This window comes from Anolis carolinensis, chromosome 5 (assembly GCF_035594765.1).
Source record: "Anolis carolinensis isolate JA03-04 chromosome 5, rAnoCar3.1.pri, whole genome shotgun sequence".
Taxonomy (NCBI): Eukaryota; Metazoa; Chordata; class Lepidosauria; order Squamata; family Dactyloidae; genus Anolis; species Anolis carolinensis.
The window spans coordinates 80,033,292-80,059,761 of record NC_085845.1 but is presented as its reverse complement, the minus strand read 5'-3'; the positions used below and the strand labels follow the sequence as shown (position 1 = coordinate 80,059,761).

The 26,470-nt window shown below is 39.1% G+C and overlaps 1 protein-coding gene across 10 annotated transcripts in view; it reads left to right on the top strand.

Annotated features, from left to right (window-relative positions):
* limch1 (LIM and calponin homology domains 1) overlaps window positions 1–26,470 on the top strand; it is a 261,489-nt gene that overhangs the window by 168,802 nt on the left and 66,217 nt on the right. For 7 of the 10 annotated variants that reach the window (XM_008111641.3, XM_062981645.1, XM_062981642.1 and 4 more), the window contains 4 exons: window positions 2,135–2,245; window positions 13,276–13,471; window positions 21,584–21,833; window positions 23,239–23,517. In XM_008111641.3, the coding sequence (XP_008109848.2) occupies window positions 2,135–2,245; window positions 13,276–13,471; window positions 21,584–21,833; window positions 23,239–23,517 (836 nt within the window). Of the gene's footprint in view, window positions 1–2,134; window positions 2,246–11,839; window positions 12,248–13,275; window positions 13,472–21,583; window positions 21,834–23,238; window positions 23,518–26,470 lie in introns of those variants that run through there. The other 3 variants (XM_062981650.1, XM_008111644.3, XM_062981648.1) reach the window with 2 other exon arrangements.

Sequence of the window (26,470 nt, the reverse complement as noted above, 5' to 3'; positions counted from 1 at the left end):
ATGTTAGTCTCTTGCAGCATCAAAAGAAGGAATGGAAGGAGAAGTATGGCAGTGCCTTTAAGACTAAATGATTTTTATTTTTGCAGTAGCTTTCATAGATATAAACCCACTTCTTCAGATGCAGTACAGAGAGTACTTTCATGCATCAACACTAACTGACCACTGTAAATATCTGGAAGAACTGCATCACCTTATGCAGTCCTTCGAAACTTTATAGCAAGAGTCATGGTTTGCATCCTTTTAAATCCAATTGCAATCTAATTAAGTTAGATTTTTGTCATCTTGTCTTGGCTATCATTCCAGTTCCAGGCAAAGTTCTGGTTTTAACCTTTAAAGCAGAAGCAGGAAAAATGCAGCCTTCAAATACTGTTGGAGTGAAAATTCCAATATTCCACATCACTCACTTTACTCATTTGGGCAGGTGGGAATTCGAGTGCAACAACATCTCGAGAGCTATACAATTCCCACCTCTGCTTTAAAGTTCTCCTAGTCTATATACTTGGTGTTGCCTGGATGTCGGAGGAACCACTTCCCCCTGCTTTTATCCCTTCTTTCTCTTTCACTCCCTTACCCTTTCCCCTTTTTTTCTCTTCCTTCTCTCCTGCCCTCCTTTTTCTTTTTTCCTCACCCTCCCTCCTTTCCGCTTTTCCTTTTTTTTCCCCTCCCTCCCTTACTCCTCTCAGGAGATTTCCCCAAATTAGTAAAGATGGGTAGTTACAAGAAACAAGGACCCCTTCTACACTGCCATGTAAAATCCAGAGTATTTACAGCACTTTTACCCCGCCTTTCTCACCCGAGGGAACTTTGCTTCAAACTGGATTATATGACAGTGCAGACTCAGGGCCCATCCAGACAGGCCCATATTCCGAGACCCGTCTGGGTTTTTACCAAAGGCATGCGTCCAAACGATGCCTCCGGTAAAAATGAATTAATTCGGAACAAACCAGATTTGTTACAGCAGCCAGGTACATTTAAGTTTATTTTAAGGGGGAAATTGGGGAGCTTTGGGGTTGCAGCATGCCATCAACACCAGAAAAGCCACTAGGCTTGTTGGGTCTATCTGGAAGCACCCCATATAATCCAGTTCAAAGCTGATAATGTGGATTATGTGTGTTGATAATATGGATTGTATGGCGGTGTAGAAGGGGTCAAGGTTTTTTCAGATGTAACTCTGATCTGTGGAATGTGTCCATTCTCCTCCTTGGGGAGTTCCACTTGGTGCCAAACTTGTAACTTGAATTGATTTTTTTTGGTGATGTTTTTATTCTTTGTTACTAATTTTATTTTGTGATTTTTATGTATATCATTATTGCATTGTTTATGTTTTTTAAAATGTATTGTGCATTGCCAAGAGAATGCTGATTGTTGGAAAGTCTAAAAGTACAACTATCTAACTTAATAAATAATGCTTTAGCATTAAGAAGATTAAAACAACTGCAATGGATCAGACCCAAGGCCTATCCGGTCCAGCTTTTAGTTCACACAGTGGTCAAACATATGTCTGTGGGAAACACAGAAGCAGGATATGAGTACAATTACATCTTACCATTGGTTTTCCCCTGCAACTGATATTGGGAGGTGTAGCTGATAATTGTTTTATGATACAGAAATTACAGTGGCTAAACTACCTTAGAATTGCACATTAATCATACCAAACCCTCTATTCTAGTAGAATTACAGTAAAAGACATATCCGCAAACATCCATGCCAAATTGCAATACCTTCGCCTTTTATTGTTAGTAACATTTAAAGATAGATTTAAGCAATTTTTAAAGTTTAATAGCCTTACAGAGCTTTTACTCCTGACAAGATTTTGGGCAGGGTTTCCTTTATATTGCTTATCAAATATTTTGGAACAACATTTGACAATGTTTTTGCTTCTTAGCTTACATTAAACATTCCAGCATGCTTGTGTGGCTAGAAAATCTTCACAACACTGTTATATTTAATACTAGTGTTCATGGTCTTCCGTAAGATGACAATTTATCTCCTGTTTTGAAATAACGAATGAACAGTGATTTAATGTGATTTACAAAAAACAGAAAGAGATTTAAACAAAGTTTTCTATACGACGACAGACTGAACAAGTGGCTTGCATAGACTTTTCTCAAATAATGCTAATTAAATTCTTCAGGTTTTAGTCACCATCTATTGGCTGGGAAAAGCAGCAAACAGCAGCACTTACTTCAGTGGAGCAACGCTGAACCTGAAGGAGTTTGAAGGATTATTAACCCAGATGAAAAAGGTATTTTTGGAGATTAAAAAATAGCGGGTTCTAAAAATAAATGCATGTATATTAAAGGCTTAGCTTTCTCCCAGATACTGTGGCTTGCATCCAACAGATTTTGTCTGAACTGTTTGGGAAGCATATGGATACTGTGAAGTGACATATCACATATGAACGACATATGATTGTAGTGTAGCGCCTTTAGGCAGTGTTTCCTACAGTGCTCCTATAAAATAAGGGTGCAGCACTACTTGTGATGGAGATGAAACAATTGTCCAGATGCATCTGTTGTGGTTCCTGTTTGTATTTCTCTGCCAACTTTAAGGCTTTGAAAATGTATTTATCTATGTAATGGTACTGGGAATAAAACCTGATTAATACATTGCTTCCTTAAAGTGCAGATTGCAGTGCAGAAGGTTTTTTTTTCTCATGAACAGAGGCTTTTTGGGAACTACCAAGCCTGTAGACAAGGGGGCGGTTTAGGGGTCCAACCTCCCCCCCAAATCCTAATTTACTCATGAATTTTAACTTGTTAACCAAATCCCCATGCCAAGTCTATGAGAAGCAAAGATCAGAGTTCCTCCAGAACTGCAAGCACTATCTTGACCAAATTTGGATTATTCAACTATCATTACCTACCTTTCTACCAGTTTACATTGCAATAGGAGGTATAGTTGACATAGTGGAAACGACCAAGTTGGTCTACCCACAGCTGGTAGGCAAAGGGGATTTGGCCTGGATAACAGATGTCCACATCATGAGAAGACAGGAAAGTTTGGAAAAGATCATGATGCTGGGGAAAATGGAAAGAAAAGGAAGAGAGGCCGACCAAGGGCAAGATGGATGGATGATATCCTTGAAGTGACTGGCTTGACCTTGAAGGAACTGGGGGCGGCAATGGCCGACAGAAAGCGCTGGCGTGGGTTGGTCCATGAGGTCACGCGCGGGGTGGTCCATGAGGTCACAAAGAGTTGGAAGCGACTTAACGAATAAACAACAACACAGATGGAAACTGTGGAAACCACTGACCAACTGGTTCATCTAATCCAAGCCCTGCCAAAAACAAACAAACAAAAAAAAACAATGGAACAGGAGCAAAGAAAAGAAGCTGTGTCATTGTTAGACCTTGGATTTTATATGAACAAGACTGTTTCTGATGACTAAGTGAAAGCTCAGTTAGTCCAAGATCCACAGACTCCATTGCCAGGATATGTATTTCCTGTGGACAAGAAGAGGCATCAAAGATTTCAACCCAAATGGCTCAACAGATTTTCCTTGTTAGCCTTCTCATTTCATGTACAAGGCAAGCTCTGTAAATACGGTGTGGTGTTTGGAGGAGAAGTTGGGGGTAAAGGTGGTCATCAAAAGCTTGCTGCATTGGTGGCTAAACAATTTGTGCAATGGAAAGATGCAATACAAGTCTTCAATAGACACCAAAAAATCAGACTATCATCAGAACAACTTGTGCTTGATTGAAAACTTCTTGCTAATTCACAGTAGAGAGCGTCTTGATGTAACCTGTCATCATGATAAAGGAAATAAGAAGAAAGCAGAAGAAAACAGAAAGAAATTTCTACCAGTTGTGAAATGATTGTCCTTTGTGGCCGACAAGAATGGGCTTAAAGAGGGAGCAATGATTCAGGGCATATTACCCGTGAAGAACCTTTGCACAATGATGGTGATTTCAGAGCCTTGTTGAGAACTCATGCCAAATCAGGAGACACTGACCTGAAAAGTCATCTCGGGGAGAAGGGGGGGTTCAACCCCTCCTGAATTTTTTTTCTAGCTATCGGCCTGAGGACTACCATACGGTCCATACCCCCTTGTACAAAAATGTCCATAAAAGTTATGCTCCTGTGATTCAACGTGAGTTGCAGTTATACTTTTTGGAGAATATCTAGCCTATGCACATTGAGGTTTTGTATACTAGCACCCTCATCCTGGGCTCATAACACCATCTACTTTTATTTCAAATGAGCTGCAAGGAGAAATAAACCTGCTGCTCACTTATTTCTGAAAGCACTCTGCTCTACCATCAGTGCAGGTTGAGTATTCCTAAAATGCCTAGGACCAGAGGTATTTTAGGTTTTGGATGTTTTTTCAGATTTTGGGATACCTGTATGCATACATAATGACATATTATGACCCAAGTCTAAACATGAAATTCATTTATGTTTCATACACACCTCATAATTTGAAAGTCATTTCATACACTATATTTTTTTCATCATTTTGTGCGGGGAATAAAGTTTGTGTACTCTGAACCATTGTAAAGCAAAGGAGGCACTATTGTCGCCACCTAAGTGAACACTTTTAGAATATTTTGGATTTTGAAATATAATGGCATATTTTGTTGGAAAGGTGAAAGATACAACCTCTAATAATGTTACCTCTGTGGTTGCAGTTTTCCTGCTGCTCTCAAGAGATATACAGTGTTCCCTCACTATTTCGCAGTTCACTTTTCACGGATTTGCTGTTTCGCGGTTTATCAATAAACTCTTAAAAACTATTACAAATCATAAAAAATTACAATTTACAGCCTAAGGAAAGGAGGAAGGAGAAGGCAAAGGGAGATAAAAGGAGCCCAAGTGGCAACGGGAGGAGAAGGAGGCAATTTATCAACACACAATTGGTTGATAAAGACTTAAAATGGTGTACTAAAATAATGTATAAATATTAAATTAAATCTAGCGTCCTTACTTCGCGGATTTTTACTTATTGCGGGTGGTCCTGGAACCTAACCCTAGTGATAAGTGAGGGAACACTGTATAACGCTATACATATAACAAAATTTGAAAAAAAAAATCTGTTCCTGGTTTGAAAGTGCTATTTCCTGTTTAATTGTGCAGTATTTACTTTGAAAGTAGCTGATATACTCCAGAAATTTTGTTTTTGTGGCTGCCACAAATTATGTTGAATTGATTGAGACTCTTTGAGATATTAATTGAAAAACTATAACAAAATGTGCTTCGGGATGTCCTGCAAAAACAAAGTTTTTGCAGTTTAATAAACTTCTTCCATGTTTTTATGACAGAACCAATTAGGAAATGACATTTCTAACCCAGGAACAAAAATCATGTTGCATAGTGTAATTGTCACAAAAGGGGATAACTTCCGAATAATTGCCCTGTGATCCCTAGGAAAATATGGCCACCCACAGGCAGAGAAAATGCACACTTTAGTAGATAATAATACATAGAATAAAAAGCCACATTCCGATATCGCTAAAACAAGGACCTTAGGACAATTGTGATTGCACTGGTTCTGCTGCCTTCATCCATTTGTTTTTCTTTTGCTGGTAAAATGGACTCACATCCCTTACCACACAATTGGAGCACTTCCATTTAGACATCATTATATCTTGGCTTGTCTCTATATCAACAAAGACTTTCTGCATTTTACTGGTGCAACAGAAAATGCCACCCTGCTTACTGGCTTTTTTCTGCTGACTTTGACTTTTGAGATTGGCTTGCATCCCTGAATGGAAGGAAGGGACTATTATGTGTTAATGAAGGAAGAACTCTTGCATGGCTCCCATTCACATCAGTAAAGCATGTGCAAAAGTGTGTGGGATGTGTGTGTAGATTTTCCCTCTCCATTTTGTTCAGTGATTTAGCTAATCTGTAGATGCTCATCCATCTTTTTTTCCAACAAGCATCAAATCACCTTGATAATAATCATAAAAAGTTTATAGTAAAAATTGTTTTATTTTTTTCTTCATTCCACAATATGTTTGCAATATAGGAAATGGTTGGGGTAGAGATCTTTTGCGTTTCTGTTATGACTACTTTATTGTGTGTCTGTGGGTTTGATTTTATCCAGATGGCTGTGATAACTGTGGCGTTACGGAATGCCATGCTACAGATTATCAGTTCAAAAATTTGTCATAATACAGATGTATGCACTCAGATAGAACCACATGTTGCAAATGAATTTGTAACAATAGGTTACTTAACCCAAGGCACATAGTGGTTTGCATAGTGAATAAGTGCGAGGCATGTTTTTAAGTGTTTAATAGTTCACACTCAGTTTCAGGGTTAAGGTGGTCAGGATTGTATTTTATTTTGTCCAAAAGTTTTAAAAGCATTAAACAATTCAATGTCTAATTCCAACTCAACAATATTGGCAAACACTGTAATCCAGTGTTTGCTACTCTTCCATATAAGTCTGGCTCAATTACATAGAAAGAGGAGCCATGGATTTCCCTTCAATTGGCATGGCTTTCTGCAGTCTCCTGCCTTTTTAAATTATTGGCATGATTAAAAAAATGCTAAGTTGAATTAATTTGATAGCCCTACAAAACAACTTTCTGAGAATTGAATCTTTCTACAGTTTCATTCATTCAATCATTTATTCATTCATTCAAATATTTGGATTTTTTTTTAAAAAAGAACAATCCGGATTTGTATTTTGCAATTTTTTATGCGTGGAAAACAGACGTTGTTCTGCAGTATAGCTGATCTGATTTTTATTTGTCTTGCTGCCGATCTTTTCCACGATAGTCTAATATACTCTCTTTTTCTCCTTCTCGCTTTCAAATACTGGCAGTCAGCCAAAGGATTAAATGTAGTCTATTGGTATGCAAGATGTGGAACTGCTGGGAATTTGGGAAAGATGTCAGAATGGTTGGAGGAGATGGGGGTGAACAAAGAGTGGTCTTTTTTATTATTGAATGGGGATTGAATTTGGGGTCCGGCAGAGTTCTGGCAATGGATACTGTGCATTTTAATGTTATACAGTGCTTGGCCATATTTCTTTCTTTCTGACTCTCACTCTTATTTATTTCATCAATCTCCTGCCTTTTCTTCCAATACGTTCAAGGTGTCATGCTTACCTCCTTTTCACTAAAACCTGCTAACACTAAACACACACATACAGACACCTGAGTTAGGATAGGCAACTGGCTTTCTGGGTTTTATTTGTATATATCACTACATTTTAATGTGGAAAGGTAACTTCCAGTACTAACTCTACTTAATTGTCACAAGCAACATTTGTTTGTGTGTCAGGATTAGACCTCTGTGGATGGAAGCCCTGGTGGTAAGGGATTGTGGGAATTAGAGGTGTGCAATTTGGCCAAAAGGCATGCCATTTCAGGGTCCATTTTTAGCCAGCCCCTCATTCTGTTTCCCTGGAAGTTACTCGTATCGGGAGGGGTTGTGCCATTTTCATTCGGCAAAAATTCAGCCCACTAGCTACAATGAAAAACATTAAAGGCTCAATCCTCAGTTATTTTAAGGCCTATCTGCATGAATCCTACCTCAGTTTTAGACCCCACTTACAACTGCAGGGCTGCCAATTAAATTGAGTTTTGAAAATTAAATTAGAATTAAATTGAGTTTTGAAAATAAGACAAACTGCAAGAGGGTTCTTAATTGTAGTCGCCAGCTGTGACCATTCTCAGCCAATCAGAGCATGGACAACATCAGGCCTTTTATTGGCTGAGAAACAGAGAGAGAGAGAGAGAGAGAAACTTGAACTCCCGTCACGCTCTGAGAGGAATTGAGAGACTTTTCAATGCTCACCCCATGCAAGTGCTGCTGGGAAAGCGAGTTCCCAGCAGGCCCTTTCTGGAGGAGGAGCCTTGGAAACTTCCCAAAAAGAAATGGAGGATGCTGCTGCTGCTGCTGGGGGAGGCAGCAAAAGACAATGCAATAACCTCTTCTTCTCCATGAGCCCAGTGGCAGACCCCTACCTCAGGTATATTGCAGAATTAACTCCTTCCTGTCCAGTGACTGACAAAATCTGGCACCCTTAATCCATTTTAATCAGCTCTTCGGTGCCCTCCTCCTCGTGCTGTTTTTGGATATAAAATTGAATGGGCCCCTGAATGTTACAAATCATTTTCGTTCAAACTGATTCTTGCCCAAGCCCAGTGAGAATTATTCAGTATGATTCCCACATATGTGGGACAAGTACCTGGAGTTTCATTAATCCACATCTTCTCTAGAGTTTTCTAGGTCTTTCAGTGCAACTCTGTCGTATTCTTGGGTCAGAAGTTCTAAATTTCAGCAAGGCTCTTTATTATCCATGGTTTCAGGTATCTACATGAAGCTTAGGAATGTATCCCCTATAGATACCGGGGAACATCATATAATCTAAAAATATCTGGATATTCCAAGATTCCTTGGCCTTGTCTTAAGAAAGGATAATCAAGAGCTGTGAGAGAGTTAAATAAAAAAAGACATGGATATATATTGGGCTTGTAAAAATTCCCAGAGCTGCTAGCAACCAGATTATCACCATTGTTCTTATCTATTCAGACCTGTGTTAGTCTAATGGGATTTTGACTACTTGTGGAAAGTGAAATGTGCCAAATAAATAACAAAAACATGTCATTTTTGTAAACCTTCTGTGACTTGTTTCCAAGACCCAATCTAACAAAAGACTATTAATGGATTATTGGGTATATGAACTTAATAATTCATTTCTTTTAATATATTTCTGTCTCGGAAGAGACACAGATTTATTAATTCTTTAATAGTTACCTTGACATTGCCGTTGCCAAACAGAACTGAGAGGGAGTGCCATAAACAAGTGTCCTCTCTTCCTTATAGAATTATTTTAGTTTCCTTTAGGTCTGTGGTTTTATTTCACCTTACAACGATTGTCCTCTCTGAGCTTGGCCTTAGGGAACCTTAACTTTAAGCACGCTATGTTACTTTTGGCATCAAGATCTTTAGTGACCCTAATTAATTTTTCTCACTCGGAAGTCTGTAGGGCATTTGAACTTTGAGTTATCCTGCTTTGCATGTAAATTTCTTGTCAGATTCTGTGCAGCTTTCTCTCAGCTGCTTATTTTAGTGGCATGTTTGTCATTGTTCCTGTGATTTGTCTGATATGCTGCAGTTGCAGAGAGTCTGCAAAGCTACATGCTAGGAAATTCCTGGTTTGAATCTTTCCATTCATGAGTAGATTTAGGAGAGCTCACAGGCTTTCCGTGTGGTCCTGTCTCAGCAATATAAGGATGATAATACTGCATAAATATTCAGCTTCACAGCTGTACATATTAACATTGCATATGTAAATTTGTTGACATTTTTGTTTATTTTAAAATCCATTATTTTAATCATTAAATTCTAACAACCTTCCTATTGATTAATGAATCTTGTTACTTCACTTTTAGTAATTTTCAGCAGTCTTTTCATAGTTTTGAATCTATTGGGATACCCTCACATATAATCCGAATATGGCCAAATACTGAGTTCCAGTTTGCTTCCTTGTTTAAAACAAAGGCTCTCTCTGGGACTATGGACCTCATCACATTGTCTTTGGGATGGTTCCTGGACACTTCCTCGCCGGAGCCAGCAAGAGCCCATCATACAAGGCAAGACTATTTCCGGCGGGGCTCTGTCCTGGCAGCGTTCTAGGATGCTGTCCAAAGAACACGAGAGGCTTCCCATGTTCTCATGAGATAGAACAAGGATGGCATGGGGGAGGTGGACAGTGACGTTCCCTCCTCCCTCGGTGGGATGGGGAAGGGTATGATGTGGGGCCCAGAGTGATGGGTTTCCACGCTGCTCTACATATTTGTGCTGCTGCCCAACAAATGCCCCCGTTATTCTCCAGCTTCAGGACCTCAATGTGATGAGGTCCTAAGGCAGCTTAGGGAAGCCTATTGGTAATACCAACTGAAAATGTTGTGTGCCTTCAGGTCATTTCCAATTGTCGTAATGTTATTGTGAATTCTCTTGGCAAGATTTGTTCAGAATAGATTTTTCCTTTGCTTTCCTCTGAGGCTGATAAAATGTGACCTGCCCAAGGTCACTCAATTTGCTTGAAACCCCGTCCTGGTACAACATTCAGCTCACTACACTATACCAGTGAATCACTTGTTGACAACACATAGATATAGCACATTTATTCAATGTATCAGCTGTGGTGGTAGTCTCCACTGCCACAATCCCGTGGCCCTTAGGTGACACAAAAAGGCCTTTTTGGTGGAAAAAGTTTCCCCAAAGTAAAAAAAAAAAAAAAAGAGGCCATTGTGACTTCCCACTTGTACTATTGTTTCCCCCTATGTTAATGAATCAACTAAATGAACTAATATTTCGAAGTTGTGCCTTAAGTGTCCCCTTTATTATTATTTTTATTTCTCACTGGTTTATCTATTCTTCTCCCCAGATTCACCAGACAACAGGCATCTTAATTTACTTTTGTGCATGTGTGTTCTACACCTGGGAATTTTTTAAAGTGTACACATTGCTGCATGTTACACTATGCTCTGATAGTATTATACTCCACTTTAACTCCCTTGGCAACATCCTGTTGAATACAGTGATTTGCAGTTTACAGAGGGATAATTAAAATTCTCAGCCAGAGGGCTCTTGGATCTCACTAAATAACAAACTCCAGAATTCCACAAAACACTGTCATGTCAATTAAAGCAGAATACAGTGCTGTAACAGTAGGGTGTGATAGTAAAGGCAAAGGTTAAGGTTTTCCCCTGACATTAAGTCTAGTTGTGTCTGACTCTGGGGGTTGTTGCTCATCTCCATTTCTAAGCCAAAGAGCCGGCCTTTTCCGTAGACACCTCCTAGGTCATGTGGCCAGCATGATTGCATTGAGCGCCATTACCTTCCTGCCAGAGCAGTACCTATTGATCTACTCAGATTTGCATGTTTTCGAACTGCTAGCTCGGCAGAAGCTGGGACTAACAACGAGAGCTCACCCCACTCTCCGGATTTGAACCACCAACCTTTCGATCAGCAAGTTCAGCAGCTCAGCGGTTTAACCCACTGCGCCATTGGGGGCTCCGATGTGTGATAAGGGTATTAAAAATCTAAAGTAAAAATACAAGGAAACAATTTCTGAAAATAAATGTACTATACTATTTCTCTTGTCAGTGAACATTTCCCCTTAGTTCCCTTTTGAGAATATGCTGGTAGCAAACCCCTGTTTGCATCTCTGAAAGGTTGGGAACATCTTCAAACATTAGTAAAGATTTAAACCTGGGTTTTTCATATCCCTAATTACGACTAACGTTTATTTTCATTGATAAAGTAATGAGAATCCAGGTATACTACAGCGTACCAATCATGATTGGTAGATATTCCTATAGAATGCACATATCCCTAAAAATCTACCGCTTAAATTGTAATTTGATTACAGATGTCAGTTAGATGGTTGTTTTCAGTCTTTGATATATGGTAGATATAGAATGTGAAATAGACTAAGAATACGAGATACATATTTATGAATATAATTTATTTCAGTGTCGTCCTTTGTTGGCAACTTTTTGATATTTTAAAATGCTGGGAAGCATTCCTCATTCTGGGTTTTGGAATATTATGATATGTGAAAGTGATAATATTGTTTGTACAGTGTGTGTGTAATGCAAAGGGAAGGGAGGAAACTTCAGAAAGTTGGACTTTTGTTTTTATTTGCCATGGCCCCACTCTGTTATAACAGATGATAACATCCTGGACGAAACAAAGGATGATATTCTAATAATGCAAGGAGGCTTGAGGATGGCTCTGCTGACCTTTTCCCTCTTCTGCAGCTTTTTGGTGTTTTAGTATGTGCAGCTTGCACTGGAAAGAATTTATAATCGCCAGGCTGTCAAAGGCAGCCATTGTTCTCACTGCTCTGAACATGTGGGTCAGCTACAAGTGCTTTCATATCCCCCAGAGCCAGGAGCTGGCAACAAGCAAAGAGCAAGACTGAATTCTTCAGATGCATCAGGAAAAGTGTTTTGCATATTTTTTCCCCTTCTCTTTTCACCGCTGACTGGTTCGGGAAGAAAGACGTCCACTCTTTCATAACTGGAATTTCTCCTCAAGGTAGAAGGAGGCTGTTTGCAGGCTCGAGCTCACAGCTTTGCTATTTTGATTGAGCTGAAAGCAGAAACAGCAAATTCACTCTGCGGATGTCCCAGCTTGAGACAAGAAGCTAAATTGAAAAGATCTCTTCGGTGAGGTTAGCCATGCCTTGTCTCCGAACCTGAACCCAAGATGCCTTTGCCTGCATGGCTTGAACCTATATGATAAGGATGTGGATGAAGAACCAACCATGTTTCAGGTTGACTATTATTATTTTCTGACTACTTGGTATCTGTAAGCTCAGTCTCATTGAAGTGGGCTCAAGGCTGACAACTTCTACCACACATTCATATGGTAACTTTTTCCCATGCCACAGGACTCCTTCCACCAATGGATTAATAGTACACTTTTTTTTGGGTAAAGTTACTTATCCCGATTTTTCTTCCAGCTGGTGTGTATGTTTGCTTTTCATATTTATTGTGTGCCTTGTTTTGCATTCTGCAGCAGTTTCTCGCTAGTCATTTCAAAGAGGTGTTTGACTGGGGAATGGGGTTAAGTGAAAGATTTACCGGAAAGTTTTTTTAAAAGTAGGTATTGGAGACGATATGAAAAGGACATCATTGCCTATTGACTGTGGTGTATATGTGCACCCACTGTCTCCTTTAATGAACAGGATAAGAAAGAAGCAGCTTAATTTTTTTTGAAGAGTTTAGAGTCCTCCGAGAGAAGCATTGCTTCCCATAGTAGATTTACAAGTCTTTTTTTCTTCTCTTTTCCTATGGACTTTCTAGATGGTTGGATTTTATAAAAAGGTGCAAATCTTATTTGAACAACTAAATCTACTGTATCTGTCTGTACCAAGGGAAAGGATGCCCTGATGTATTACACTATGTAACAAAATTTGGGAAATGTTCTGTTCCTAGTTTGAAAGTGTTATTTCCTGTTTAATTATGCAGTACTTACTTTGAAAGTAGTTGTTACACTCCAGAAACATTGTTTTTTGGCTGCCATTTTTAACCTTTCGATGTGCCATTTTTAACCTTTAGTGCAGACCGCAAAAACAACTTTTAAAATGATAATTAGAACCATGTTTTTATGATAGAACCAATTAGGAAATGGCATTTATAACCCAGGAATAAACATCGTGTTACATAGTGTTATTTTCACCTCTCTTAGAACAATGTTATTGTCTCTCCAGCCATAGATGCACACGTACTAGATGCACTGAGAGTTCTAGTTGTTAATTTTTTTAACAACTCTCTCTCCTCCTCCCTGCTCCACTTTTAGGATACTGAGGATGTTGAGAGCCCCAAGCGCAGTATCCGTGACAGTGGCTATGTAGACTGTTGGGACTCAGAACGGAGCGACTCTCTTTCTCCTCCACGCCACGGCAGAGATGATTCCTTTGATAGCCTTGATTCCTTTGGCTCTCGCTCCCAGCAGACGCCGTCTCCAGATGTGGTGTTAAGAGGAAGCAGCGATGGTAAGCTGGGCTCCCCATGGCTGCAATTGAATGGGACATACAGGCTTTTTTCAGCTGTAAAAAGGCTGATGTGATGCTGCCACTCAAAAGCTGGCTTCGGTGGTCAAACGTGATGTGCCTTGCTAATCTCATGAAGCAGGAAAGGAACTTGTGTCGAATGCTGATTAATGGCTTAAGAGTTATTTTAGATAGTTGTGCTCCTGCTGCAGTACAGGCTCTTTCCCCACTTGCAGTTGCAGGCTGTGGTGGGAGAAGTTACATCATAGCAATAGTAATTTATGAGATGCTGCTTCTTGAGCCTTGAAGTGTAAGGAGATATTGGGCAGACATTGGGCTTACCTAATAAAGTGGCAGCAAGCAGTAATAGCAGTGGAGAAAACATAACGCTTCTTGGAATGTATAGAAAGAAGAGCCATCTTTTAGGTAGTAAACTGATCAGCCTTCTTGAATTATGTGGAGAAAATTTGTTCTTAATTTAGCATTGGATAATAGCTGGCAGAAAATACTGTTGGCCTGACTTTCTGGACAATAGTAAAGTAGTAATATTGGAACTCTCTTTTTCATAGAGACTGTCTTTTTCTTGTTTATACTCTATTTTGTCAGATAGTACTGTATTTGAAAACATTTTGAAGGAGAAAAATGTTTTCATTGTGAAAAAAATCGATTTAAGTCTGTTCTATAGTACTATTGGTGTTTCATTCATTACACATGCCTGAGAGCTCTAGCTTTAGCTATGTTGAATTATGGTCTTTCTGCATTTGTATGCTATCCTTCCTCCAAGAGTGGAAGTTGGCATACATGAGGGCTATCAGGTAGGTTAAACTGAGAGAGAAGAGTTTGTCGTGCCTCCACAAGGTTTCTCACTGTTTACTCCTGTTGGGCCTTCGTTTAGTTAGGGGAGATTCACATTTTATGTATAGTTTGTGGGGTTAGTCTAGATCAGGGGTCCCTAAACTAAGGCCCGGGGGCCAGATGCGGCCCATCGAAGCCATTTATCCAGCCCCCCATGGCACAAGGGCAGAAGGGGGTTAGGCTAAATGACCTAAGGGGTCTCTTCTTCTCTTACAACCTTTATTATTATTATTATTATTATTAGTAGTAGTAGTAGTAGTAGTATTTTATTATGACACAGCAAACTAGATAGATATGCTGGATTTCGTTTCACAAAATCACAAGTCGAACACTTCCCAAGTATCTAGGACTGTGTGAGGTATTTTCAGATGATGCGTGCAGATCCCAGTAGGGTGGCCTTTTGCAATTGGCAGATCGTAATTTTGTCTATTATTATTATTATTATTATTATTATTATTATTATTATTATTATTATTATTATTATTTGAAATGCAACAAGATGAGTCCACAGCAGACATTCTGCTGTCTGTTGTATTGGATCACACATCGGGCACTTCCCAAGTGTCTAGGACTGTATAATGTATTGGTGAATAATGCAGGCAGATCCAAGTAAGGTGGCCTTCTGCAGCTGACAGATGGTAATTTTGTCAGTGCTGATTGTGTTTAAGTGCAGGCCAAGGTCTTTAGGCACTGAGGCCAGTGTGCCGATCACCACTGGGACCACCTTGATTGGATTGTGCCAGTCTTTGCAGTTCGATCTTTAAATCCTCATATTGTGTCAGCTTTTCCAATTGTTTCTCCTCAATCTTGCTGTTCCCTGGGATTGCAATCCATACTTTGTCTTTTAATTGAGAATTATTATTGTTATTATTATTATTATTATTATTATTATTATTATTATTATTATTATTAACATTGAGGCTGGGTGGCCATCTGTCAGGGATGCTTTGCTTGTGCTTTTGATGCACGAGGCTGAAGGGGGTTAGACTAAATGGCCCAAGAGGTCTCTTCCAACCCTCTTTATTATTATTATTATTATTATTATTATTATTATTATTATTATTAACATTGAGGCTGGGTGGCCATCTGTCAGGGGTGCTTTGCTTGTGCTTTCGGTGCACAAAGGCAGAAGGGGATTGGACTCAATGGCCCAAAGGGTCTCTTCCAACCCTCTTTTTATTGTTGTTGTTATTATTGTTATTATTATTATTATTCATTATTGTTGTTATTGCTCGGCCCACTATAGTCCTCCAACGGTCCAAAGGATCATGAACTGGCCCCCTGTTTAAAAAGTTTGGGGACCCCTGGTCTAGATAGTCTCTTCCTCCTTGTTTTTGAAACCTCCCTTGCCCTGTCCCTTTAAGGCTCCTCTCAGGGGCGGAGCCTTAGCCAAGTCCCATCTAGCTCCTTGGGGAGTCAGTCTGTGTGGTATTGGAAGGTGAAGAGTAAGCAAGGTGGAAGAACCACAAAATAGACTGTCACGGCGAAGCCACACAAGCCACATCAAAGCTATATAAAGTTAAAGACACAAAGTAAAGCCATGTCAGAAATATAACAGATTGTGATCAAATTAAAGCTATATTAAAGTAACATCCAGTCAGAACTGTTGTACTGTAAGTCCTTTCACAAAGACTGGGTTTGAGATTTGTTATTTAATAAATTGTTTTTACCTCAAATGTGTAGCATTCAATCTGTTCCCTGCATCACAGACACCTTCCAAATAAATAGTTTGTGTGGGGGCAGAACACTGAACATCTCAACAAAACTAGTGATTCGTCCAAGAAAGTTTCAGGTGCAAATGACAGTTTCAATTCTGATATTTTTTTTAGTCAAAACTATATAGTAAAGAAATTATGGCATCAGTTTGGATGACTTCATTTTGTGGATTTTACAAAAACCCAGCTATCTTCTTCCTTCTCTCATAGTATCACTTGAACTTGGGGTTACACAGTTAAGTTACTGTATATACTCGAGCATAAGCCTAGTTTTTCAGCCCTTTCTTAGGGCTGAAAAATCTCCCCTCAGCTTATACTTGAGTGAGGGTCCTGGCCAGCTTCTATTCAAGTTTGCTTATACTTGAGTATATAGGCATTCAGAGTTGGACAGTCTTATCTTATTAAAGTCTTATTATTATCTTAAATTACAATTTTTTATAAATAAATATTTAACCTACTGATGCCTCAAATAATGCAATTTTATTAATATTTATTTTCATTTTTGAATTTGACCCGTAGCTGCTGCATTTCCCACCCTCATCTTATACTCTAGTCAATATGTTTTCCCAGTTTTTGTGGTAAAATTAGGTGCCTCAGCTTATATTCAGGTCAGCTTATACTCGAGTATATACAATAATTGACCGCAGGTTCACCACTGGCTTTGATGCATTTTCAAAAGGGATTAGCTAATCTATGGAAGAAAAATATATCAGTAGTCATTAACCAGGGGTTTTTGATCTTCAGAGAAAGTATTCTTCTGAGTTGCATAAATAGAGATAAGGATAGATAGCCACCACTTTCACATGTGGTGTGTGAGCTTCTAGTCGCATCTGACAGACCATTATTTAAAATACTGGAAGAGAGGTTGGCTTTTGAGTTAACTCAATAGCACAGTACTTAGGTTCTCATTTAACTATTTGCAGCATAGCTATTCATTAAAGGTTTTGGAAAGGCATGACTTTTTAGAGACATAACCTTTTGGAAGCATGACCCTTTTGGAGATCAATTGGCATTCACGCTATTTGGAATAATTATAACCTTTTGTAAAGTATGATTTTCCTGAGAAGAGATAAAGACTCACTTGAGTCAATCTTCTCCTTAGTAGTAAATACCCACTAGTATTCATGCAAGGCAGTTTAGGTTTCCCAGACTGACATCCCTGGTTTTCTCTTTGAACTTTTAGGAACAAATATATGCCAATGCATAAAATATATAGCAGATCATCAGAAGTGTTATTTCAAATTCAAAAGAACATGAATTTGAATCCCCCTTTGGGGGTGAGAAGGGCGGGATAGAAATGCTGTAAATAAATAAATAAACATCTACTCTCCCATAAAATATATTGATTTTAAATCATGCCCTCAGGAGACCAAAAATAAGTTACAAATTGTATGTATTAGCATACAGGTACAGTGCTTATTGGTTTAGAGCAGTGATGCTCAACCTGTGGGTCCCCTGGTGTTTTGGCCTACAACTCCTAGAAATCCCAGCCAGTTTACCAGCTGTTCTGTCACGCGCTGGGCCTGTAACTGATTGTCTTTTGTATAGGACACAAACTTTATGCCCAGCGGGAAGCCAGGGTGCCTAAAGAAAGGTTGTTGAGGAATTTTCCTGAAGAAGGATGGCCTATTGAGTCTTTAATGAAATAACAAGGTCTTTATTGATGAACAAATAATAAATCTTCAAGGAGTCAAATAATACTTCAAGGTTTCCTTAATAAACTGTTGGCCCTTTGAGTCTTGTCCCCAAGGAACAGGCGATTGGCTTTGAATAACTGTGAAAACCCTCTTATAACCTTAGCTGATGTGGGACCCACTGCCGACTCCAAATGCGTCTGGGTATTGAGTGGACCTACCAGCCAAGGCTTGCAGATGTTTCAGCTGGGGTTCCGTGGATCTGTGATGCTGTTCTCTCTTTGAGTCTTTAGAAACTTAGGGCTGTTTCCCTCAGGAGCTGTGAGGCTGAGAGGCTGTAAGCTCTCAGCCAGAGCTTTTAGGACTTTCCCCCTGGAATTTCTGTTTCCTCAGATGTTCTATATCCCCAGATGTTCTATATCCCCAGATGTTCTATATCCCCGGATGTTCTTGAAACATGAAGCTTTTCTACGGGATGAACTGGTCTACGTCCTATAGCTTAGCTTCTTTAAGAGAGACAGACTTAAAAATGGCTCCTTCCCTCCCAGAGCCCTGAACAAGGGGCGGAACCAAACTTAATGATGATTGACAGGCGGCCTGTCCTATGATTGCAAACATTTGCAGCAAGAAAGTAAAGTTGAAGGTTCTGGTACAGCCGTACCAGCACACCAGCTGTTAGGATTTCTGGGAATTGAAGGCCAAAGTATTTGGGAACCCAAAGGTTGAGAACCACTGGTTTATAATTTAAACTGAACATTTACTCGATATAAACTGACTACTCACTGCAGCATACTGTACTATACACAACTATACTAAACTAACCTCATATTTCAACTAATGCTAACATCAACTATATTGTACTATACTGACGCAAACTGACTCATACTTTAAGTGACATCAACCGACTTCTAATTCAAACAGATTCTAAAATGTAGTCTCACACTGAACATTCTCAGATCTGGTCACATGGTCTGTAGTCCCTCCTGCAACTTCAAACAACATAGAGTTAAGGGAAAACTGCATACCAATATATACATACCATATAGTAAGTCATCTCAATTATATATATAACAAATAACCAGTATAGGGGGCTTGTAGAAGGTTGCTATTTCCAACAGTTCATAGGTTCTCGTATAACTGTTTGCAGCATAGCTGTTCTTTTAAGGCTTCTGCTTAGCACATTGAAAAGATTAAACTCAGGGCCTGTCCAGACAGTACCTTTATCCCAGGAGTTACTGCACCAATCAGGAGAGTAGCCAGACGTCGTTCCCTGTAAACCCGGAAGCAATTGCTACAAAAGGCAAAAAACCGCAAGATTTCCAGGTGCGGGAATACCTCAGGTTTTAGCCGAATATCCGGATCTTCACATGTCTGTATGTCCCTGCAATTGGAAATCACAGGATTTTTTATCTGGGTTTGTTCCTGGGTTTTAGACATTTGTTCCTGATTGGTCAGTTCCTGAAAGGAAGGTGACACTTGAGTAGAAGGCAAAAACTTTATCCTGGGAAGAGAAACTTTGTCTTTCACCTGTTTAATGAGGTTTGTGGCAGAAAACTGAAGTTCCTGGGGTGCAACAAGTATTTTCACATTAAGTGGTACACAGTGACACAGGAACAGACATTTTCAAATCGGGAACAGAATGTAATCATTACTGTAGTTAGTCAGACCTTGTTGTATGGCCATCTATGCAGACAGGTTTCGTGTCTCCTTTGGGAAAGAAAAAGTGGGGTATAAATAATAGTAATGTGTTGTTGAAGGCTTTCATGGCCGGAATTATTGGATTGCTGTGAGTTTTCCGGACTGTATAGTCATGTTCCAGAAGCATTTTCTCCTGACCTTTCACCCACATGTATGGCAGGCATTCTCAGAGGTTGAGGGATCTGCTAGAAACTAGGCAAATGAGATTTATATATTTGTGGAATGTCCACAAATAAAGAACTCTTGTCTGTTTTAAGGCAAGTGTTTATGTTGCAATTGGCCACCTTGATTAGCATTGAAAAGCCTTGCAGTTTCAAAGTCTGGCTTTCTTTCCTGGGGGAATCCTTTGTTGGAAGTTGCTAGCTGGCCCTGATAATTTCCTGTCTGGATTTCCTCTGGGTTTTTTTTAGTGTTGCTCTTTATTTACTGTTCTGACTTTAGAGTTTTTTAAATACTGGTCACCAGATTTTATTCATTTTCATGATTTCCTCCTTTCTGTTGAAATTGTCCACATGCTTTTGGATTTCAATGGCTTCTTTGTGTAGTCTGACATGGTGGTTGTCAGAGTGGTCCAGCATTTCTGTGATCTCAAATAATATGCAGCATCCAGGTTGGTTCATCAAGTGCTCTGCTATTGCTGACTTCTCTGGCTGCAGTGCCTTTCATGTTCCTTGATTCATGTTTGGACAATGCTGCATTTGGTGGTCTCTATGTAGAGTTATCCACAGCTCCATGGTATACGGTAGACTCCTGCAGAGGTGAGATGATCCCTCTTGTCCTTTGTTGAATGTAACATTTGTTGGATTTTCTTAGTGGGTCTGTAGATAGTTTGTTTGTAGGTTGTGTTTCTTCATCAGTTTCCCTATGTGGTCAGTGGTTCCCTTGATGTATGGTAAGAACACTTTTTCTCTGGGTGGATCCATGACCATTCAAATCAGGACAGTAAATAAAGAGCAACACTCAAAAAAACAGGGGAATTCCAGACAGGAAACAATCAGGATCAGCGAACATCTCCCAACATAGGATTCGCCTAGGCAAGAAGCAGCCAGGCCTTGAAGCTGCAAGCTTTCAATGCTAATCAAGTTAGAAATCGCGACATTAACATTTGCCTCAAACGGACAAGAGTTCTTTCTCCCACTCTGGACCTTCCACAGATATATACACTTCCCTTGCCTAGTTTCCAACAGCACCCACAACCTCTGAGGATGCCTGTCATAGATGTGGGTGAAATGTCAGGAGATAATGCTTCTGTTACATGGCCATACAGCCCAGAAAACTCTTAGCAATCCTATTATTATTATTATTATTATTATTATTATTATTATTATTATTATTATTATTTGGGCTTACGTAAGACAAGGCATATAAGGAAAGGAGAGGGCATCAGGAGAGGGGAATTAATTCCAGAAGATTCTGGCTTCTCTTCTCTCCCTCAGAGACCAGAGCATTGAATATGAACTTATTTAGAAGCATTTTCATACAAAGCACAGTGTTTTGTGAAAAATATGATTTTGTGTGCAGTACAAAGTTGTGTCTGTAAATCAGTGAGACTGTATGCTCAAGCCCTCATCAAAACAGACTGAAACATTACACATGTCACAGACGTAGGCAGAAGGGTGTCTCCACAAGCTAAGGTATCCTTTCTCAATAAGGAGGAGAAAAACTAAACATTATATATACTGTATATACTCAAGTATAAGCCTAGTTTTTTTGGCCCTTTTTTAGGGCTGAAAAAGCTCCCTCGGCTTATACTTGAGTGAGGGTCCTGGCCGGCTTCTATTCAGGTCGGTTTATACTTGAGTACATAGGTATTCAAAGTTGGACAGTCTTATCTTATTAAAGTCTTATTATTATCTTAAATTACAGTTTTATATAAATATTCAAAAACATTTAACCTACTGATGCCTCAAATAATGCAATTTTATTAATATCTATTTTTATTTTTGAATTTGACCCCTAGCTACTTCATTTCCCACCCTCATCTTATACTCACGTCAATATGTTTTCCCAGTTTTTGTGGTAAAATTAGGTGCCTCAGATTATATTCGAGTCAGCTTATACTCGAGTATATACATTTCTTGTTCAGAGGCTGCAAGCCATATGTTTAAATGAGGGGCAAGAGATGACTCCACCATATCAAATCAAAATGTGTCATGATAAGAATCATTACAATGAAGTATCCAAACTAATTGATGTGGTTTTCTTTCATACAGGGAGAGGAAGTGATTCAGAATCTGATTTGCCACATCGAAAGTTGCCAGATGTAAAAAAAGACGATATGTCAGCAAGGCGGACATCCTACGGTGAACCCAAATCAGTTGTGCCTTTTAACCAATACCTCCCCAATAAAAATAACCAGACTGCCTATATTCCGGCTCCTCTCAGGAAGAAGAAAGCGGAACGTGAGGAGTTCAGGAAAAGCTGGAGTACTGCTACTTCACCTCTAGGAGAGAGACCTTTCAGGTAAGGTCTTGGCAATCTGGTTGCCCACAGCCAACAAATGCATCTGTCATTCATAGGTACCCAGTTCATGATTTGGTTTTGCCTCTTGTTTACTTGACTATTTATTAGACAACTCGCATGATTTGATGTTTTCCTTGGAACATTATAGAAACATAACTATTCTTGGCTTATGGAACCTAAGAATTTCTGTACATGTACGGTGGTTTAAGATGTTTTGATTTTAATGAAATCATTTCATTTTATTTCACTACAGTGCAACGTAGCTGAAACCAGAGATCTGGTTTAAATACACTAAGACTCTGTGTCTGTAGCTATTTAGTTGTGTGCACACTTTGCCTTCTCAAATCCCTCCATACATATACAGACAGTCCCTGAGTTACAAATGTCTGACTTACATATGACTCCTAGTTAACAATGGGGGTGAGACAACAGGAGGTGAGAGAAAACTACCCCTTGGAAGGGAAATTCACTCTTGAAAGTGTTATCATGGCAAAAAGTTGTCCCAACTAAAGCTTTATCATGAATTCTTGCTTCCACAACAAGCCATTTTTTCAAAATCCAATTGTCACAGGGACAGAAAGTGAGGTGACTTACAAAAAAATTCAAGTTAAGAACAGACCTACCGACCCGATTTTGTTCGTAACTTGGGGACTTGCTGTACTGTATTTATTCAATTCAATTTTCTTTATAAACATCTCTAAAAATGGGATGCGTCTTAGAATTGCAGGTGTATCTTATGTATTTTTGTTGGTGGTGGTACTAAAATTAGGGTGCGCCTTACAACTGATGGCATCTTACAATTGAAGAAATAGGGGATAGTAGGGGAACAACTAGAGTAGCTCAGCCCCTGTGTCCAGAAGGCTTGCAATACAAGACTTTCAGGAACACAACAGAAAGGACGGGACAGTGTGCACACCATCACTTTCCTTCCTTTTAGACCTTGAATTGCATAAAAAGGGAAGAGGGAATAGGACTGGTATCTATGTATCCACAAGGACATGTAGACTTTGTGATTATTTAAAATACATTGAAGCCATGTGTTGGTTATGATGGCTTGAATTGTTTTTAGTACTTTAATATCCGCACAGTTAAATCAAAATAAAATGAATAGCATCCACATTACGTTGAATTCATCTCCCATTGAACTTACAGATTCTGGTGGGATCTAATGTTAGCAAATATACAAACTCACAACCAGATCTAATTTGTTAAAAATCTGAGTGCAACCTCTTTGAGTCTACATCGGTACATCAAAGTTGTGGGAAATCTCTTCTGCTTTTATACATACCATTTCAACAACCCCAATTAATTTGATGCTAGAATTACTAATCTGCTCTGTATGGTGAGAAGTAGCAGCTGCTCAAGAAACATGTTAAATAATCATTTGCCCTATATAACGTAATAGCAAAACCCACCCTGAAACCATAGAAGAAGAGCAAAGCGAGGTACTGGCACAATCTGAAGAGGATCTGGGCTGCACCATTTCCACTGCCGTTCGTCCGGTGGAGCCATTTCAGGCAGACATAAGCCAACAAGACCCCTTACGTCAATCTCCTACACATTCTGCAAACAAAACAGCAGGGCCAAGAAATAACGAAAAAGATCCCGAGGAGCTCAAAAAACTAAGAAGGCTTGAAGAGGCTGGTATTAAAATCATGCCAGCGGCACAGCGCTATGGCAGCAGGTTAGCTCCATGCCGTGGGATTTGGTGTGTGTATGCATCAGGCTTTGAGCACTCGGCATGCTTTGTGATTCTTTTCAATTTGCTGTAACTCTCTAACCACTTTTTTAAAAAAATCCTAATAAATATAATTTGCTGTCCCCAGTATTGTGACATTAGAAAAAAGAGTTTCAAATTGATGGCTTGGTGTTCAATGCATTTGCCTGGTGTTCAATGCATTTGTTGCAAAAGAATATACACTGGTATTTTTCTTGGCTAAAGAACAGTTACACTGTTTAATTACTGTGATTGCTTGACACTCTCTAAATCTCCAGGTTTTTTGAGGTGACTGGACTGTACTTGCATTTGTGTTAAATAGATCTGCTGCATGTAGTTGCACTGACTAATAGGCTTGTGCATTTCGGCTGACCCTTGATCCGTTTCCGCTGTCTGGATACACATAGACTCCCATATCTGTTTTCATGCGCTTCCCGAAAATAGGTGCGCAGCCGGATTGAGTTTTCGGACAACAGCTGAAAAATATGGCTAGATTCGGCCCATTGGTGGCAGTGGGCATTTCTGCTTCGGGTTTAATGCTCCCTAAAAGCTGTTTCTACTTTCTAATCTAGAGGAGAGGTAACTAAATACAATGAAGCCGGGATGCAACTGTGATACCGAATAGGGGAGGAGGAGCCATGATCGGCTGCCACATGGTCCCATTATGAATGGGAAAATGTGATGGCTGGGCGCTTGCTGTTATGGCTACCTGGTAGAGGCAAAGAAGCCGGTCTGATAAAAGTAAAACAGCTAAAACTGATCTGTGCACAAATTTAAAACACAAAATGTGAAAATAACACTGCCCAACCATTCAACCATTGTGATTAAGAAGAAAAAGATGGACACACATTTGGGGTTTAAAAATTTCCCACAGTCTTAGTGATTTAATAAGTTAACAAAAAAGCAATTGTGATTCATAGATATAGGATTTTGCTTAAGGAATTGAACTGGTTATGCTAGTCATGATGAAGCCAATGATCTGACTGCAAAGTTAGAGATAGAACATTTTTCACAATTGTTCAGTATGTGCTAGGTAGGCTCAAATGTACTATTGTGACTATTCCTCATGACAAAGAGGCAAGGCCAGTGCTTCTTAAACTTACTGATGTGGTTAGCTGGCAATATTTTCCAGTGCACTAAAGACTATATTTGTGCCATATGACTATCATATTCACATTGTTTCTTGTAAATTGTGCAAAGAAAATAATTGTTTACAAACCAACAGCTACCTGTAGATCACCTCTCAGTAACACAGAACTAGGCAACATGCGGCAAGATGTCATATAGGGCTGCCTTGCTTTCACTGTTAGATCCTTGAGGATATCATGATCTTCCTGAGATCTCCACGTTCCTTTTCACATAATAGGAAGTGTGCCTATCATAATTTCCATCTTAAATCCTATGAGGCCATTGTTTCAGATAGCATAGTAGATTAAATCAGCTAATCTCCTACTCTGTAATATCATTTCATCTTTTTATTCTCCCAGCTGGTTAGAAAATGAGAATGGGTGTGAATACATGCCTTCATTTACTGATGTAAGCTACTCTGAGTCCCCTTCAGGATGAGAAGAGCAGGGTAGAAATACAATAAATCAATCAATAAATAAATGTTCATAATTCCCTGGAAGATTCTACTATGCACCTAAATCAAGAGATAAAAGTGGATTATTATTATTATTATTATCATCATGGCTGATTTATATATTATGCTATCATACATACACTCCCCTTCTCTGCAACACAGACATACTCCAAACTAAATTTCATTTAGCTCTAAGAGAGACCATTTTCAACTCAGATTTAGTTCCAATAGTAGAGTGTTGGCCAACATGAGCAAACAATTGAAAACATATGTGACTTGGAGAAGCAATTTATTTTCTTTCATGCAAATGAGAGTGGCAATCTAATTTGACTTAAAGATCATGCCACTAAACTGGTTTTTGTAAGAAAGTTCTAGAACTTTACTTGATGCCACCTGGCATTTGTCCTGTAACAAAACTTTGAAAAGTAAATTTAGAAGACAAGAGTTTAAATTTCAGTTACAGTTAGTGCATGAGGATTTTGGATCTCCATTAGTTTCCCAAGCTTTTGGAACAATTGCACTGGGAAAGATATGCATATCACATTTTATATATGAAGTATAGAAGGAAGCGGGTGTTGCCCACACTTCCTCTGACATGCTTAGTTGTCATGTGTGAAGTCAATCTCGAGTGACTTTTATAAAAGTTTCTTACTTTTTAGGTAATATTGTAGGCAGTAAAATAAAACTTCTGCATTTGGAAGGAACTGAATTACCAAGGCAATGGGGTGTTTCAATGACACAACCTGTTAGACTTACATGTGAAGCTTGGGTGAGAAAACAGTCAATTTCTCCAATCTTGTTTATTTTATGATCCATGATATTGTTTAGGCTCTAGAAGAAAAACAGTGAGTTCACATTTGGGTTTCTTTGCTCATTATTTTTTGGGCAGCAGTGTTACGTTGGGCACAATATGTGGAGCATATGTTTGAAAAAGGATAAAGACCTTTGACTATTAGGCACAGTTCCAGTCTTCAAGGTTCCCTTCAAAAGCACAAGCACATATGGACAAGTATATTATTTAGCCAAGAGCAGCAAAGGGGGGTCTGGAAGTCTGACATCATCTTACCAGCAAAGGTCTTTGTGTTCTCTTTACAAGGACAATTTATGCTCCCTTAGGTAAAGCAAGTTGTCCAACATCTGTAGTAAAGAATCGTTTTCCTTTCCATCTTCCTTTAAATCTGTCCCCATGTTGTGTCAGTGATTATTGATAACTTTCTTGTCAGTTGAGCGGTGATTCCACCCCACATTTTGAACCAAATTTTAAAGATGCTATCCAAAGTATTGAACCTGCTTTGAAGACAGAATTCAACAAATTGAAAAGCTCCTACAGATTAAAAG